Source organism: Alligator mississippiensis, chromosome 10, assembly GCF_030867095.1.
Source record: "Alligator mississippiensis isolate rAllMis1 chromosome 10, rAllMis1, whole genome shotgun sequence".
Lineage (NCBI taxonomy): Eukaryota > Metazoa > Chordata > Crocodylia > Alligatoridae > Alligator > Alligator mississippiensis.
In genome coordinates, this window is record NC_081833.1 from 37,167,612 (window position 1) to 37,181,622 (window position 14,011).

The 14,011-nt window shown below is 45.3% G+C and overlaps 1 protein-coding gene across 6 annotated transcripts in view; it reads left to right on the forward strand.

The window, feature by feature from the left end:
• RSPRY1 (ring finger and SPRY domain containing 1) overlaps window positions 1-14,011 on the forward strand; it is a 76,077-nt gene that overhangs the window by 19,238 nt on the left and 42,828 nt on the right. For 4 of the 6 annotated variants that reach the window (XM_014611003.3, XM_019497712.2, XM_059713665.1 and 1 more), the window contains 2 exons: window positions 4,720-4,875; window positions 8,100-8,594. In XM_014611003.3, the coding sequence (XP_014466489.1) occupies window positions 8,248-8,594 (347 nt within the window). In that variant the 5' untranslated portion in view covers window positions 4,720-4,875; window positions 8,100-8,247. Of the gene's footprint in view, window positions 1-4,719; window positions 4,876-8,099; window positions 8,599-14,011 lie in introns of those variants that run through there. The other 2 variants (XM_059713666.1, XM_019497713.2) reach the window with 2 other exon arrangements.

Genomic DNA, 14,011 nt, shown 5'->3' on the forward strand with positions numbered 1-14,011 from the left:
TAGGAGGTCCTTGCCCACTTTACCTGCTTGATTAGATGGTCTGTAGCATACATTTAACCATAAATTCCTGTCTGTACTTCCTTTATCTTTAATTACTAACACTGTTATCTTTCTCAGCTTTATGCAGTTCTGAATTTGTGTACTTTCTTGATTAGATAATGCAGTGCCCCTCTCCTGGGTAGGTCATATTCCTGTATTCCGTTCCTTGTCTCAATTCACAAACAAATCAGTTCTATTAATGTAATGGAACTGCTTGTGTTTCTACTCGTTCCTCTCTTTTTTTTTTTTTTTTTCCCCCTTTGTCACACTTGAAATGTATCAGCAATGGGGAGGTTGTAAGCTCACTTTAACTTTTTTTTTTCCCTCCATCAAGTCCAGATTTTAGGACTGTGTTCAGTCCTTTGTTTTCAGCATTCATATTGACTAAGAATGCTTATCATCCACTCGATTAAAAAATCATGTTTCATGGCTGCCTAACAGAGCTTTAGTGAAAAGTCTGCCAGTCCAGATACAGTCTATTTCATTGCCATTTACCAAAGTTTAAGGGGAGAGGGGGGCATTTCCTTCCCTCTTCAAAACATGTACTATGTTCTTGTGCCTAGTCAACTAGCATTTTACAGGGCTTGCTTTGAGACCTGGACAGTTTAGGCATGTTTGTCATTTTGGTCTGATCCTTTTCCAGTGCCTGAGTGGTGGGTCTTACTCATGTGTTCAGGATTAAACTGATCTCAGAATTGAGGTCAGGTAGATTTTTCTTTAGGTCAGACTGGCAAAGACCATTAGTTTTCCTTCACCCAGCCCTTTACTTTGTAGCTTGGGGTGTAATTTGCTTCCTGTAATCTTAATGTGTTTTACCTAGCTCTCACAGAACTCAGTGCCTTGGTGGTGTCCTTGTCTCCTGGTAGCTTTGTGTTGTCCACACTAAAAAGTCCTAGGTTTGCTAGGCAGAGATCTGTGGCCATGGAGGATTTTGGAGGTTTGGAGGATGTTCAAGGGGATCCGTTTGGGCAATCACTTATTGCATGTTTTTCTGCACTTGAAGGTCCAGATGGTCTCTTCAAGTCTTCTGTTTTTGTCTTTACAAACTATAAGCAGAATGAACACACACGCACTTGGCAGCCATGTCTTGATGCACACATAAATACAGCCTTGTTCAGCAGTTCTATTAAAGAAAACGGCAACAACTGCAGAAATTCAGTGGTGCCTGATGAACTTCTGTTAGGTGGATAAAAGAGCTTTAGTTAACTACGTTAAGTTTCCAGTTCTGTTTTTCATAGCTAGGTGGATGCAGGTAGAGTTTAGTCCCTCCTTCAGGCAATCAGTAATATGGGGGAGGACGTAGGAGTTCCAGATCCCAAGGCTGTGAAAGTGAGCATGGTTCCTCTTCGGATGCTCTTTTGCTGGTGGGTTTAGTTCTAAACTTAGTTGGAGTTGTCCCCTGCATTGTTCTGGGAATGGTACGTTACTTGCACCTCAAGAAAAACAATTATCTCAGAAAAATTTTCCAACTTAATCTTTGTTTCCTTGCTCCATGTGGCCTTGTGCCTTCCCCATACCTCTGGCAGCTGCCAAAAGTGAAATCAGAGTGGAATTAATGATTAATTCCTTGTGATAAAAGTCCATGTTGTGCTTCTTTCCGGGGTGTACTTGTGGCCCGAGGAATTATAATCTGCATCTGTTAGAGCCTGACATAAAGAAGCCAAGCTGCCCTGAAACTGTGCGTGCTACGCAGTAAATTTAAATTGCTGATCTTAATCACCATTTAAAGGGGCAAATGAGAAACTTCTGATTTAAAATAGTGGTTCTCAACCTTTCCAGACTCAAAGCACCCCTTGATGGACTCAGGGTGCCCCTAAGAAAATGCCAGCTTGATTTTTTTTTTTTCTTCTCACTTGAGTTGTTATTACTACAAAATGGAGTAATTCTTCTGTTGCAAATAACTCGGACCACAACAGGTCAGAATGTTTTAAACACTTTGGATTCATAGTTGAAATCTCTTGTTTTTTCTTGTGAATCATGCTTACACAGTTGACAGTACTAATGTCACATGGCACCCCTCAGCACCCTTGAAAGGATCTCAAGGCACTCTACTTGGGAATCACCATTTGTTGGAACTATTTTAAAATATGCTTATTTCCAACTAATGATAGCTTTTACACTAACCATGGCAATCCTTTTGCTGCCCAGGTAAAAACACTCGTTCATACACTTTCATGCTCAGCCTCATAATTGCTTCAATTTATTTAGATTCATGTGTTATAAAATACTTTTGGTAATATTTTTTTCTCGCAACTTAAGCTGCCTTCATTGAATTACAATTTCTATCCAATATGCAATAATAGCATATTCTAAATTATTTGCTAAATAAAAAAGCACCTTAAATGTTCCAATTGAAATAACAAAAAGTAAATTTATCAAAAACCTTTGAAGTAGTATTGGAGTGGTATTGTAGCCCTGTTCCATTCTTTCAACAGACTGATGTTATTTCTATATGGAGTTTTCCACAGGCTATTGTTCTATTTATTATTTAGCTCCGGCTACATCTGTGTTTTCAGACCTGCAGAAAAACCCTTTGGGCATTTTTACACGTGTTCCAGGGGTGCACTTTAAGTAGCGGCTCCAAAAACCGCTCAAATTAAAGTGCCCAAAGCGTTTTGTATCATCAGCATTCCCACACTTCAAAATGGTGGAGGCTTGAAGCACAGGACACTGATACACAAGAAGCGGAAGCTGGCGGGAGTGCAGTTATTGCCGCACTCGATTAATTGTGTCTGTAATTACAGTACATTGAAGTAGCTTCCTGGTTTGTGTATAAGTGCCCTTAGCACTGAGAGCTTATCTGAAACTTCTCCCAACCTTTGCATTTAAACTAATTTATCAAAAGCTTAAAAAAACAGGAAGTATTGCATAGCTAATCAATTAACTGAATTATTTCTGGTCATAATGTTTTGGAAGTCTTTTTTGGAATTAATGTCTCATCCATTTATATCTAATTTTATTCATAGGTTAAAAAGCAAAAACTAGTTTACCTGCTTTTCAACTCACAATTAGCTTCTTAAAACTAAATTAACTAGCAACTGAAATTAAGATCTCTGTACCTGTAGGAGAGGCTAATGCTGGTAAAAAACAAAAAACAAAAACCTGTTATAGCACTTCAGCTCTGGCTATAGCAGTTTAGCCAATAACAATGTTTTCTTTTAAGTTTTGGGACCAAGTGTGTAGAGCTTAATACTTGTAATCAAAGTAGGCTCTAATATAGGTTGACATAATTTTATATTTTAAGTCTGTTTTTAAAAAGAAAAAATGTTTTAATTAAAAAAGACATTATCTACCCCAGTTTATTAAAGCTGAGAGCAGCAGACTAATGTTTTGTTAACTTCTGTCTGTCTTAATTGCTGGGTCCTACTTAACTATTTTTTTTTTTTTGTGTGTGAAATATTTTAACAATCAATACTACAGTTGGGTTTGGAAATCCTATTTGCTTGTCTCCAATCATGCATGCTATGGCACCTTTTTTTTTCTTAGTTAACTGCTTAGCATGATTTCTGCACAAGTTATTTCTTTTTCTTGCTAGATAAAGGAAATCACTTGGATTAAGAATGGATAAAGCTGCCTCGGTCTCAAAATTCCCAGTGAAAAAAATGACTCGACCCAAACAAAAAACCCTTGGGAGTTGATTCTGAGGCACTGAGCATCTGCAGTTCCTGTTCATTTAACCTCTCTAATGTAAAAATAATATGTTAAATAAGAATTTGTACAAAATCTCCATTTTATCTATGGGTAGACTAAGCAGTCGGTTCACTGCTAAGCCTATGGCGTGGATCAGTCCTGTAAGCACATCTTTCTATTGGAAGTCAATTCATTTGTGTTACTTTTTTAAAACTATATAAACACTGCTGCTTTTTATATGTGTACCTTTCCATCATGCAGCCTGGAGGAAAGAGAGAGAATGTCTATAGAGTTGAAGGAAGGATGTCTCTTTCTCTCTGGCTAGAAACAGATATCCTCAAATAAAACAGGTGAACTGTGCCGGGATATGCCCTAGCAGAACTTATCTGCTTCATTCGGCAAAACACTTTGCTCATTGTCCGTCTTGTTGATCTTGGAGGACAACAGGTAACATGTTCCCCTCTTGCAGAGCTGAACCCTGGCAATCTTTGGGAGCTCAGTCCGGTGCAGCCCTAGAGCTGAGACATCAGTCATCTGACTGGCAACCAAATAGATGTCTGCCTCAATAAAGCAGCAGAATTTATAACTACTTCTTGTTACTGCCACATTGTGGCATGACAGAAGGTATAGATTTTAATTTGGTGTCACTTTGAGTCATCACAAAAAATGTATGGCAGTGAATGGTGACATCTGTTTTTACTCTGCAGTTTCTTATAGTTTTTACCACGTGCTCTCAGGGGAGGTGTGGCTGACCCCTAGATCTCAACACCTGGAGATTTAAGAGGAAAGCTGAAAATCTGTAAATAATATGTCTTTGTGTATGTGCACTATGATACAGTCTTTAATTGGGTGATCACATGAGGACCCCCCCCCCCCAAAAAAAAAAAAGAAAAAAGAAAAAGAAAGAAAGAAAAGCCAAACTCCTGCCTCGCTTGCTCACTGTGCTGCTGTGGATCTGATCTAGGGAAAGTTGTCTATACTGAAGGAATGTGGTTTGTTTGTTTGAGGGTTTTATTCTCTTTTTAGGACTCTCTCTCTCATTTTTTGCAGAAGTTGGAGGATGTTTGAGGAATGAATCGGGGGATTTCGGGAAGAGAGGCTGGCATCGTGGCTGAAAGCAGTTGAGTGCTGCACTGGAGTGTTGGACAAAGCCGTCTCTCTGCTGCAGCTTATACAACTAGTCAAATAGCCTAAACCCAACTTTTTGTAAGTGTTCCTCCTTGTTTTCTGGGTACTAGGTTTGATATACTGATGTCTAATTTGCAGAAGGAGTGAGCACTAGCAACTGCAGCTGAAGTAAATGGGAATTAACTTGAATATATGAAGTTCTATATGATGATTACTTCTCTTTAAAAAAAAAAAATCCAAAAAATCGAGGTTTTAGGTGTGTCAAACCGCACCCCTAAATGTTATGGATACTTTTAACTGCAGTCTTTCTCCTTATAAAATGGGAATTCCACCCCTTTATCTCACAGAGTTGTTGTGATAATAAGTGAATTAATATTTGTGAAGTAATTTTAGTTGCAAGAGCTTTAGACAAAGAACAAGAAAACTAATAGTTCTTTCACAGGACAGAGTGCAACAAGTAGGGCATTAGGCCAGCTAACCAAACAGTCATAGGTAGAATAACAGAACATTGTGCACTGAATGAGGCAGGGGTCCTACAGACAGGGGGGGAAAAAGTCTGTTATAATATAGCTAAAACTGTATCATAATGCATATGCACAAGGGTGGGGCAAATTGTGGTGGTTTTATAGGTATCTTTATTTTTTATCCTTTGTAGCTTTTTGACTGCTTGGCTTTGCAACATGAACCTTATAGCTAGGGGTCTACTGAACTCAGAGGTGGGTGGCCTATTTCACAGGCAGATTGTGCACAGCTGCCATATTCACAGACTAAGCATGGCAGGGCCCTGCTGTGCCTCTGTTTGAGGGGATACAGCAGTCCCGTCCCTCCCCAAAGATTGCCACCACACCCTAAACCCTAATTAGGCCTGGGGAAGCCACTAATTCAAATGTTATTAAGCGTGCATTAATGGCTTCTCTGGGCTTAATCAGAGCAATTAAGCTGTGGTTTCAGGCCATCCCCAAGTGGTGAGTTTTGCATTTTGGGTGCGCTCATTGTAAAAACAAAACAAAATACGAAAACAAAACAAAAAACCAGCAAGGAGAAAAGTATGCAGAAAGACCTGCAGTCTTGGAGGGAGGGGAGAGAGTGGAGGCATCCCTGCCCAGCCCCCCCACCCCTCCACCTCCATTTCATTCCCCACTATTTTGCATAACCCCACCTCCCTCCCATAGCCCTGGTCTATTGTTTATATAACTCAGCCTCCGATCCCACCCTCCCACTCCTTTCCCCGCCTCTCCTTCCATCATTTGCATAACCCTACACACATTCAGTTCCACCCCACCCTTTAGGAATCACTCCATCTCTCTCCCTCATTCCATTATTTGCATAATTCATCCCTGTAGAGGGATGCAGCAGGATGCAAGGGGCACCACGTGTATGTGTGGTGCAGAGCAGCCAGACAGTGGTGGAAAGCAGCTTCCTCAGTTGCCTGTAGTTAAGTCTGTGGGGGTGGGGTTGTAGATCAAGGCCCCTACAGCGAGGGAGGGAGTGGGGGCAGAGCTGGCAGATGGGGAGACTGCCCAGCTGGGGTGGTGCTCAGGTCCTCGACAGGAATGCACAGCAGCGGGGTCAGCTGGGGAAGTAGGATGGAGCCACAGGTGGCTAGTAGGGGAGCTGGCTCCCCACCACTGTGCGCATTCTTGGGAATGGGATGGGCAACAGAGGCAACCCATCATTGGGCATGGGAGGGCATGTGCTCTCTCAGATTTGTGGGCGGGAGCGGATGCAGGCTGCCTGCTGCGGGGCTTGGGGTTCCCTGCCCTGCTGCCCACCCCCCAGGGGCCTTCCTGTCCCAGTGGACAGGACCTGACATGGGGGCTGATGGGTGGGGAGGCTTGGTGCCATCACTGCTGCCACCAGGAGCCCTGTGCCAGCTATGCTGTCATGGAAAGGAACCCCTGCATGCATGGCAGCAGTGGAGGGGCACAGCTCGGTGGGGGTTCGGTGAGGCCTCAACTGCCATTGGAGCCCCATGCCAGTTGTGCCATGGCAAGGTGCCTCCTGTCAGCTCAGCCCCTGCTGCTGCATGTGTAGGGGTGCCTCACCATGGTGGCATGGCTGGCGTGGGGCTCCCAGAGGTGTTGGTGGCACCAAGACTTCCAGCCCCACTCTACCCTTCCACTCCAGGTCCCTCCTGCTGGGCTGCAGAGGCCCCTGTGGGGAGGGCAGCAGGGCGGGGAGCTCAGTCCCACAGCGTGCGGCCTGCATCCTCTCCTGACCCCCACAGGCTCTGCTCAGCTCTGCTCTGGCTGTGCCACCCATACGGGGTGGGGGCAGGCTCTGCACTCCTGTCAAGCCACAGCAGCCACTGCCTCCTGCTGGCCAGCTGCAGCTGGTGCCCACAGAGCAGGGAACAAGAAGGAGGGTCCCATAGCCCTGGTGACTTGTGGTGGGGGGGCTTCAAGCAGGGCTGAAGGAGCAGGGGGCTGTGGGTCATGAGTGAGGGGGGGGTGAGGACTGCAGGTTGGGAGTGAGGAACACCAGCAGAACTGTGGGTGTTGGTGGCTGTAGGTCAGGAGTGAGGGGCACTGGCATGGGAGGGGTCAGGATACCAACTGGCATATCGGGGCTGCTTAGTGCCACAAAGCAATGAGGGTGATGACCACAGTCCTGGTGAGTGAAGGGGGCAGGGGGAGCTCTGATTTTCCATAATAAAAAAATAAAATTAAATAAAACTCCAAAATATATAGGTATTTAGAATTTATTTTACTATAATGACTGAGGCACTTGTAGGCTTCTAATTGCGGTGTGGAAAAACGTGGATTTGGGGTTTTTTAATCGGAGCATTTGGGTTTTTTAAACAGAAAATCAAGATCCCTGCTTATCACCTAGATGGTGGCAAGGTGGGGGCAGTGGAAAGGGCGATAATGCTATGTAAGGAGGGGGTGGTTGAGATTATGAGGAGCATGAAGGCCCTTTTCTGGTGGGAAATGGGGAGCACGGAACATGGGAAAGGATTTAGGATATGCAGCATCTCTGGCATGGAGAAAAATAGTTATTTGAAAGGTAGTTATTCCTTGGGGGGAAGGGTACAGCCCATGGAATGCTGGGGAAAATGGGGCAGAGCCTGTGCAAAGGGGATCATGGGAGAAGGGGAATGCTGTTACAGGGGAGGATGATATTTGTAACACCAACATATAGAGCCTGAGGGAAATGGAAAAGTGACAAGCTAGGGTTAATGGTATATCCCCAAATAGTGTATTTACTTTGCTACTGAGGTGGGAACTTGAATACTTGCCAGTTATTCAGCAGAATAATTAAATGAAGCAAGTCTGTTTTATTTAGCCTTTTTTCCTCTCCAGACTCACTTCTGGATGACCAATGCATTTCTTAATTGATGATGTCGGGACCTAAATCTACAACTTCCCCCTTGTTCCAGCTCATAACAATGTGTACAATGCAAAGGCCACAATTCAGGATCACAAAAACATTACTTTTAAAACTTTCTAGATGATTGTAGTTGCTTTGGTTGTGTTCTACGCTAGTAGAAGCCTTTTTCAAGGTGTACTGCTGACTTTAGGGCAGCACTTCCCCTTTTTATTGGGAACCTTGGGGGCTAGCAACATGGGAAACTCCTGCGTATGTCGAGAGGATAGCGGAGTAGAAGACAACGTGGAATCTCAGAACCGGCAAGCAGAGACCAGTAGAGTACCAGTACCTGAAGCAAGAAGCCATCCAAGGGACCCTGTAAGGCCACCCAGGAGGGGTCGAGGCCCACATGAACCAAGAAGAAAAAAACAGAATGTGGACGGGCTAGTGCTTGACACGCTGGCAGTGATTCGGACGCTGGTAGATAAGTAAGTACCATGCAAAAGATTATTTCAATATTGATGAAATTTCTGCCCTAGCAAACTTTGCTTGCCTTAAAATCTCCTCCTCAACCCAGAATGTACACATACTTAGTATCTTAAAGGGAATGTGTTATCTTTTTTCCAAAGATCAAAAGCTTTGGGGTGTTTTTATTTACTTCCTTGTATGTCCTTTTTCCTGAAAATGGCTTTGCAGAATTAAAGAAAAAGAGAGCACTTTGATCTTCATTAGTTTGTGCTTAACAAAGCTTTTCTTCCTGGTTATAAATCTAACAGTTTTTGGGCACATCCCCATGAATGCACACGTGTAGTTTGTGGCTCCGCAAACCTACCTGCAATGCTGCAAACCACATGTGCTGCACATGTACGTGTTTTGTTTTTTTTTCCGCACACACCAGAAAAGGGTGGGGTGGTGCATGTGGCAGCAGCATGTGTTACCCCAAACCAAAGCCTGACCAACCAGAGCCACGCTCTGGCTGCTGGCCAGGATTTCCACACCTGGATCGCCACAACTGATGCCCCAGGATCTCAGGTAAGGCTGCTAGGGCCAGCTCAGGTGATGACCCCAGGCTCCCCTACCCCACCCAGGGCAACTTGCCACGCTCCAGAGCATGTGTGCAGGAGCGTTCTCCAGGGACAAGTAGCAGGGTCAGCACCGTTCAATATCTTCATTGACGACTTAGACGAGGAGGTGAAAAGCACCTTGTTCAAGTTTGCAGATGACACTAAGATGTGGGGAGAAGTGGGCACGCTAGAAGGGAGGGACAGGCTACAACTAGATCTGGACAGGTTACAGAGGTGGGCGGATGAGAACAGGATTGGTTTCAGTACGGACAAGTGCAAGGTGTTGCACCTGGGGAGGAAGAACCAGCAGCATACCTACAGGCTGGGGAACTCCCTTCTCATCAGCACAGAGGCAGAAAGGGATCTTGGAGTCATTATTGATTCCAAGATGAACATGAGCCGCCAATGTGGGGACACGGTCAGGAATGCTAACCGCACCCTGTCATGCATCCACAGATGCATCACAAGCAGGTCCAAGGAGGTGATCCTCCCCCTCTATGCGACACTGGTCAGGCCACAGTTGGAGTACCGCGTCCAATTCTGGGCGCCGCATTTCAGGAGGGATGTGGACAGCATCGAGAGGGTCTAGAGGAGGGCCACCCACATGATTAGGGGGTGGCAGGGCAGGCCCTACGAGGAGAGGCTATGGGACCTGAACCTGTTCAGCCTCCACAAGAGAAAGCTGAGAGGGGATCTGGTGGCCACCTACAAACTTGCCAAGAGGGAGCAGCAGGCAGTGGGAAAGTCCCTGTTCCCCTGAGCACTACCAGGGGTACCAAGGAACAACAGCCGTAAGTTGACCGAGAGTAGATTCAGGCTAGATATCAGGAGGCACTATTCACCGTCAGGGTGGCTAGGAGCTGGAACCAACTTACAAGGGAAGTGGTGCTTGCCCCTACCCTAGGGGTCTTCAAAAGGAGGCTAGACAGCCACCTAGCTGGGGTCATTTGACCCCAGCATCCTTTCCTGCCCATGGCAGGGGGTCAGACTAGATGACCTGCTTAGGTCCCTTCCGACCCTCCCAACTATGAAATATGTGCTGCTGCTATTTGTCCCCAGGGAAATGCACTTTCCTGCTCATGAGGATGTGCCCTTTAAGGACAAATCATTCTGCTGTCATCTTTGCTTATTCAGCGTATCAGTGGAGGGAGTTGTGGATGCACAAGGATTACAGGGTTCAGACTTGTTTTCCATGTTTGTTGCTTTTTGCAGAGCCCTAAAGACCTTTAAAGTGTTGAGGTTGATAACTAAGTTTTTAGAATTTTATATTTAGCATTCTCACCAAAATTATGCCACAAGAAAGCTGTCTTTTCCCCCCTTTCACTCCACTTTTCTAGCACCCAAATATATGTAATTGAGTTTCACCTGTCTGAACAAGAATGAGCATGTTGTGTGGTCTGAATAGTTTTGTTGCACAAAGTAGGGAGCAAGAAAAAAAATATTTTCACTTGAAACGTGGGTAAAAATGGATGAAGGAAGCATTGGCAACTTAAAATCAAAGCGTCTGTTATAAAGAAGGAAGAGTTAAAGTAAACTTCTTTAGGCGCTTAGTTTAAACTGAAAGAAAAGGGCATCCTTTTTCTGGTGGTGCTTGTGAGCATCCCCATCATTAGAAAGCACAGTAACAAACTTCGGAGAATGTATTACTCGAGAAGAAGAATGTTTTGGCGAAGGAGGGATGAAATGGAGGAGTCTTCAGGACACTGAAAGAAAGAATGGAATAAGAATGATTTCAAAGCAGTGCCACAGAAAATGGCACTGAAATTACTTGTTCAACTTAGACATACAAAGTTTCTGTACTTTGTAGCTACATTTTTTTGTATACTACTGAATTGGTGGCTAAAACACAAGATTTGATCAGAAAGTCCTGTTCATTGCATCTTTTTATCATTTCCTGTTTTTTCTTCTTAACCTTCTATCATTATATCTTTTCTCTAGAAAATAATCTCAGTATGGTACAACCTTTTTCCTGTTTGTGGTATAGCCACCTTTCTTTTTAAACAGGTTTTAGCTTTTTAAAAAAAAATAACTGATCACCTTTCTTCAAGTTTTATTTTTATGGTATCATATTTACTTTTTAGCAACATAGAGATAGTACATCTATTTAAAACCTTTTATTGTGAACACATTAAACTTGGGAATACCAGATTCTCATTCATTCAGTTTTTAGCTAGAAATTGTTAAACTTGCTGCAATTCTTTGTTCTAAGGTTTGCAAACTTTTGTCCTTTAATCTCTTTTGTCTCTCTTGTTTCTTAATTCAGTGGTATTTAAAAATCAGTTCACATCAGTATGGTGCATGTTAAATCTCTTAAACTTCAGTAATTGCTTTGAACACAAAACTTGTAGCAGGGAAGTCTTTAGACCTGATCTTGGTATTGATTCACACTGCCATGGTGGCTTTGGTTTAGTAACATAATCTATATTTCTTTTTCTCTGTCTGCCTCTATTAGTCTAAAATCAGGCAGGACAGGATGGCACCTTAGTAACTAACTCGTTAAGAAGGGCATAAACCAGGGTGGGCAATTATTTTGGCTGGAGGGCTGCTAAACGAATTTTGGTGAGCTGTCAAGGTCCGCAAGGGTGGCCCCACCCCCTTGTCAAAATCTTGGGACCAGAAGTTTCAGTCCTAGCCTCTGACCTTGGCCACCAGAAGTCCCTCCCCTTGCCCCTGGAAGTACTCCTTTTGGGAAGGGGGTTTGCCATCTTGGAACAACAACAAAAAGTTATATACTAAAAATCACACATCCATAATAATACATTTTAATTTTATTTTTTTTAATGTTTTTGTCCTGATTTGTGTGTGTTGTGCAGTGTATAGAGGTGATTGCATAATAGCTCAAAATGAGGTCTTACTCTTGTATTTTGTGGGGGGATATGAAGGGGTGTGGGGGGTATGGGTTGGGTAGGTATGGGGTTTGTGGGGGGATGTGGATGTATGTGGTTGTGTGTCTGTATGTGGAGTGTGGAGGTATGTGTGGGTGGTTATGGGGGGTATGTGATGTGTGGGTAGGTATTGGGTTTGTGGGGGGTTGTGGAGTATGTGAAGGGGGAGGGTAGCTGGGGGTGGTATGTGGCTGTGTGAGTGTAGCAGTGAACAGAGCTTACCCCAGAGGTGTGGGAGAGGGTGTGGGTGGGTACGGTGTTTTTGGGGTGCATGATTGTGTGTGGTGGAGAGTGTGGGGTTGGCAGTGTGGTTTGAGGGTATATGGGGTGTGCATGGGAGGACCTCCACATACCTTCCCCCCCTCGCCCCGAGCTGGCCAGCCTCTGCCCCCACCCCGCAACAGTCCAAAGCCCGCGTGCCTTGTGGCACCTCCCCCGCCCCTGCCAACAGCGCATAGGCCCAGCATGGCCCGTGTCCACTCCGCATTGCCCAGCCGTGGCGTGTTCTTTTGCCCCTGGGCATGCAGCATGGCTGGGGTGCCTCCTGGCTGCTGCTGCTGTCCCCAGCCCCATGGTAGCAGCAGGTACCAGCGAACGCATTCCTGGTCCCACATAGTCTGCGCCAGCTCTAGGCTCACCTGTCCACACTGAGCAGCAGCCAGGCAGAAACTGTTGCTCAGCATGGCAGGGAAAGTGGCCCTTCCCCCTTGCCACCACCAGGCAGTTTTTGGTGCAGATGCCCAGAGCCTGTGCTGTGCTGGGCTGCCCTGTGGCTCCATTACCGTTGCCTCTGGCTTGCCCCTTAGCTGCTCCACACTGTTGCCAGTGCTGCACAGGGCACCCCAGAGGCGGCGGTGACGTGGTGTAGATGCAGGGCAGCCCGGCGCGGGCTCTTGGCGGCTACACCTGGAAGTGCTGGCGGTGGTGAGGGGGAGAGGCTGCTTTTGCCCCGCACTGAGCAGCAGTTTATCCTGCACTGCTGCTGCTCAGCCCAGCCAGGTGAGCCTGGAGCCAGGACGGGGCGCGCAGGGTTGGGGTTGCATGTACTGGTACCCGCTGATACCGCAGGGCTGGGGGCAGCGGCAGCAGCTAGAAGGAGATACTCTGAAAATATCAGAGATGCCTTTCTGAACAAGTTGGTCTTTAAGGTGCCATCCTGTCCTTCCTTCTAATTGCTTGTGAAATATGAATGGTAAAATACCCATCTACCACAAAGGTGTGTCCGTGAAGATTATTTTGTTTGTCAACACCCTTTGAAGATGAACATTGCTATTGATTGCTTTTAGATTTGCAGCTGCAGGGCAGGTCTGTTGCATGTGTATGGCTGCCTTCGGGGAGTACTGCTAATTGAGAATATGGGTCTCAAGTCGTGGTGCACACAACATTTAAGGTCTCAGCATTGATCTTCATTACACTGCATAGGAGTCTTCTCTAAACTTTACCATGGGGCTTTTTAAATGCATCTTGTCATTTGATTTTCCTGTATCCTTGCAGGATCCTTAAATCCATCCTTGAGTCCTAATGTAAAAATACACCAGTGTTGCCTGAGCTGAAGCTTCAGTTTCTTTCTGAATATTCACGTGTAACTTCTCTAAAAATGGCTAGAATTCTTTACTGGGAAAATCGTGTGTTATGACACTGGCTTTGGATAGCTCTTTAGGTTAAATTGATATGAGATCTTGCCAGTTTCCCTCTTGTTTTATTATCTAGATTTTCTTATCTTTTGGAATGTCTCTTTACTGGCTCCGGGCTACAGCCATCCACCAATATGGGAACTGGGGGTGGGGGAAGTGGAGCCCCTTGGCATGCGGGCCCTCCTAGCTATGCTGGCTCAGAACCGGGGCCATGTGGTGGGGGACTTGCAGAGGGGAAGGTGGGGGGGGAATGGACGGACGACACTGTTTCTCACCTCTCCCCCGGTTCCTGATGCAGCACACAGCCACCTAGCCCTGGCCC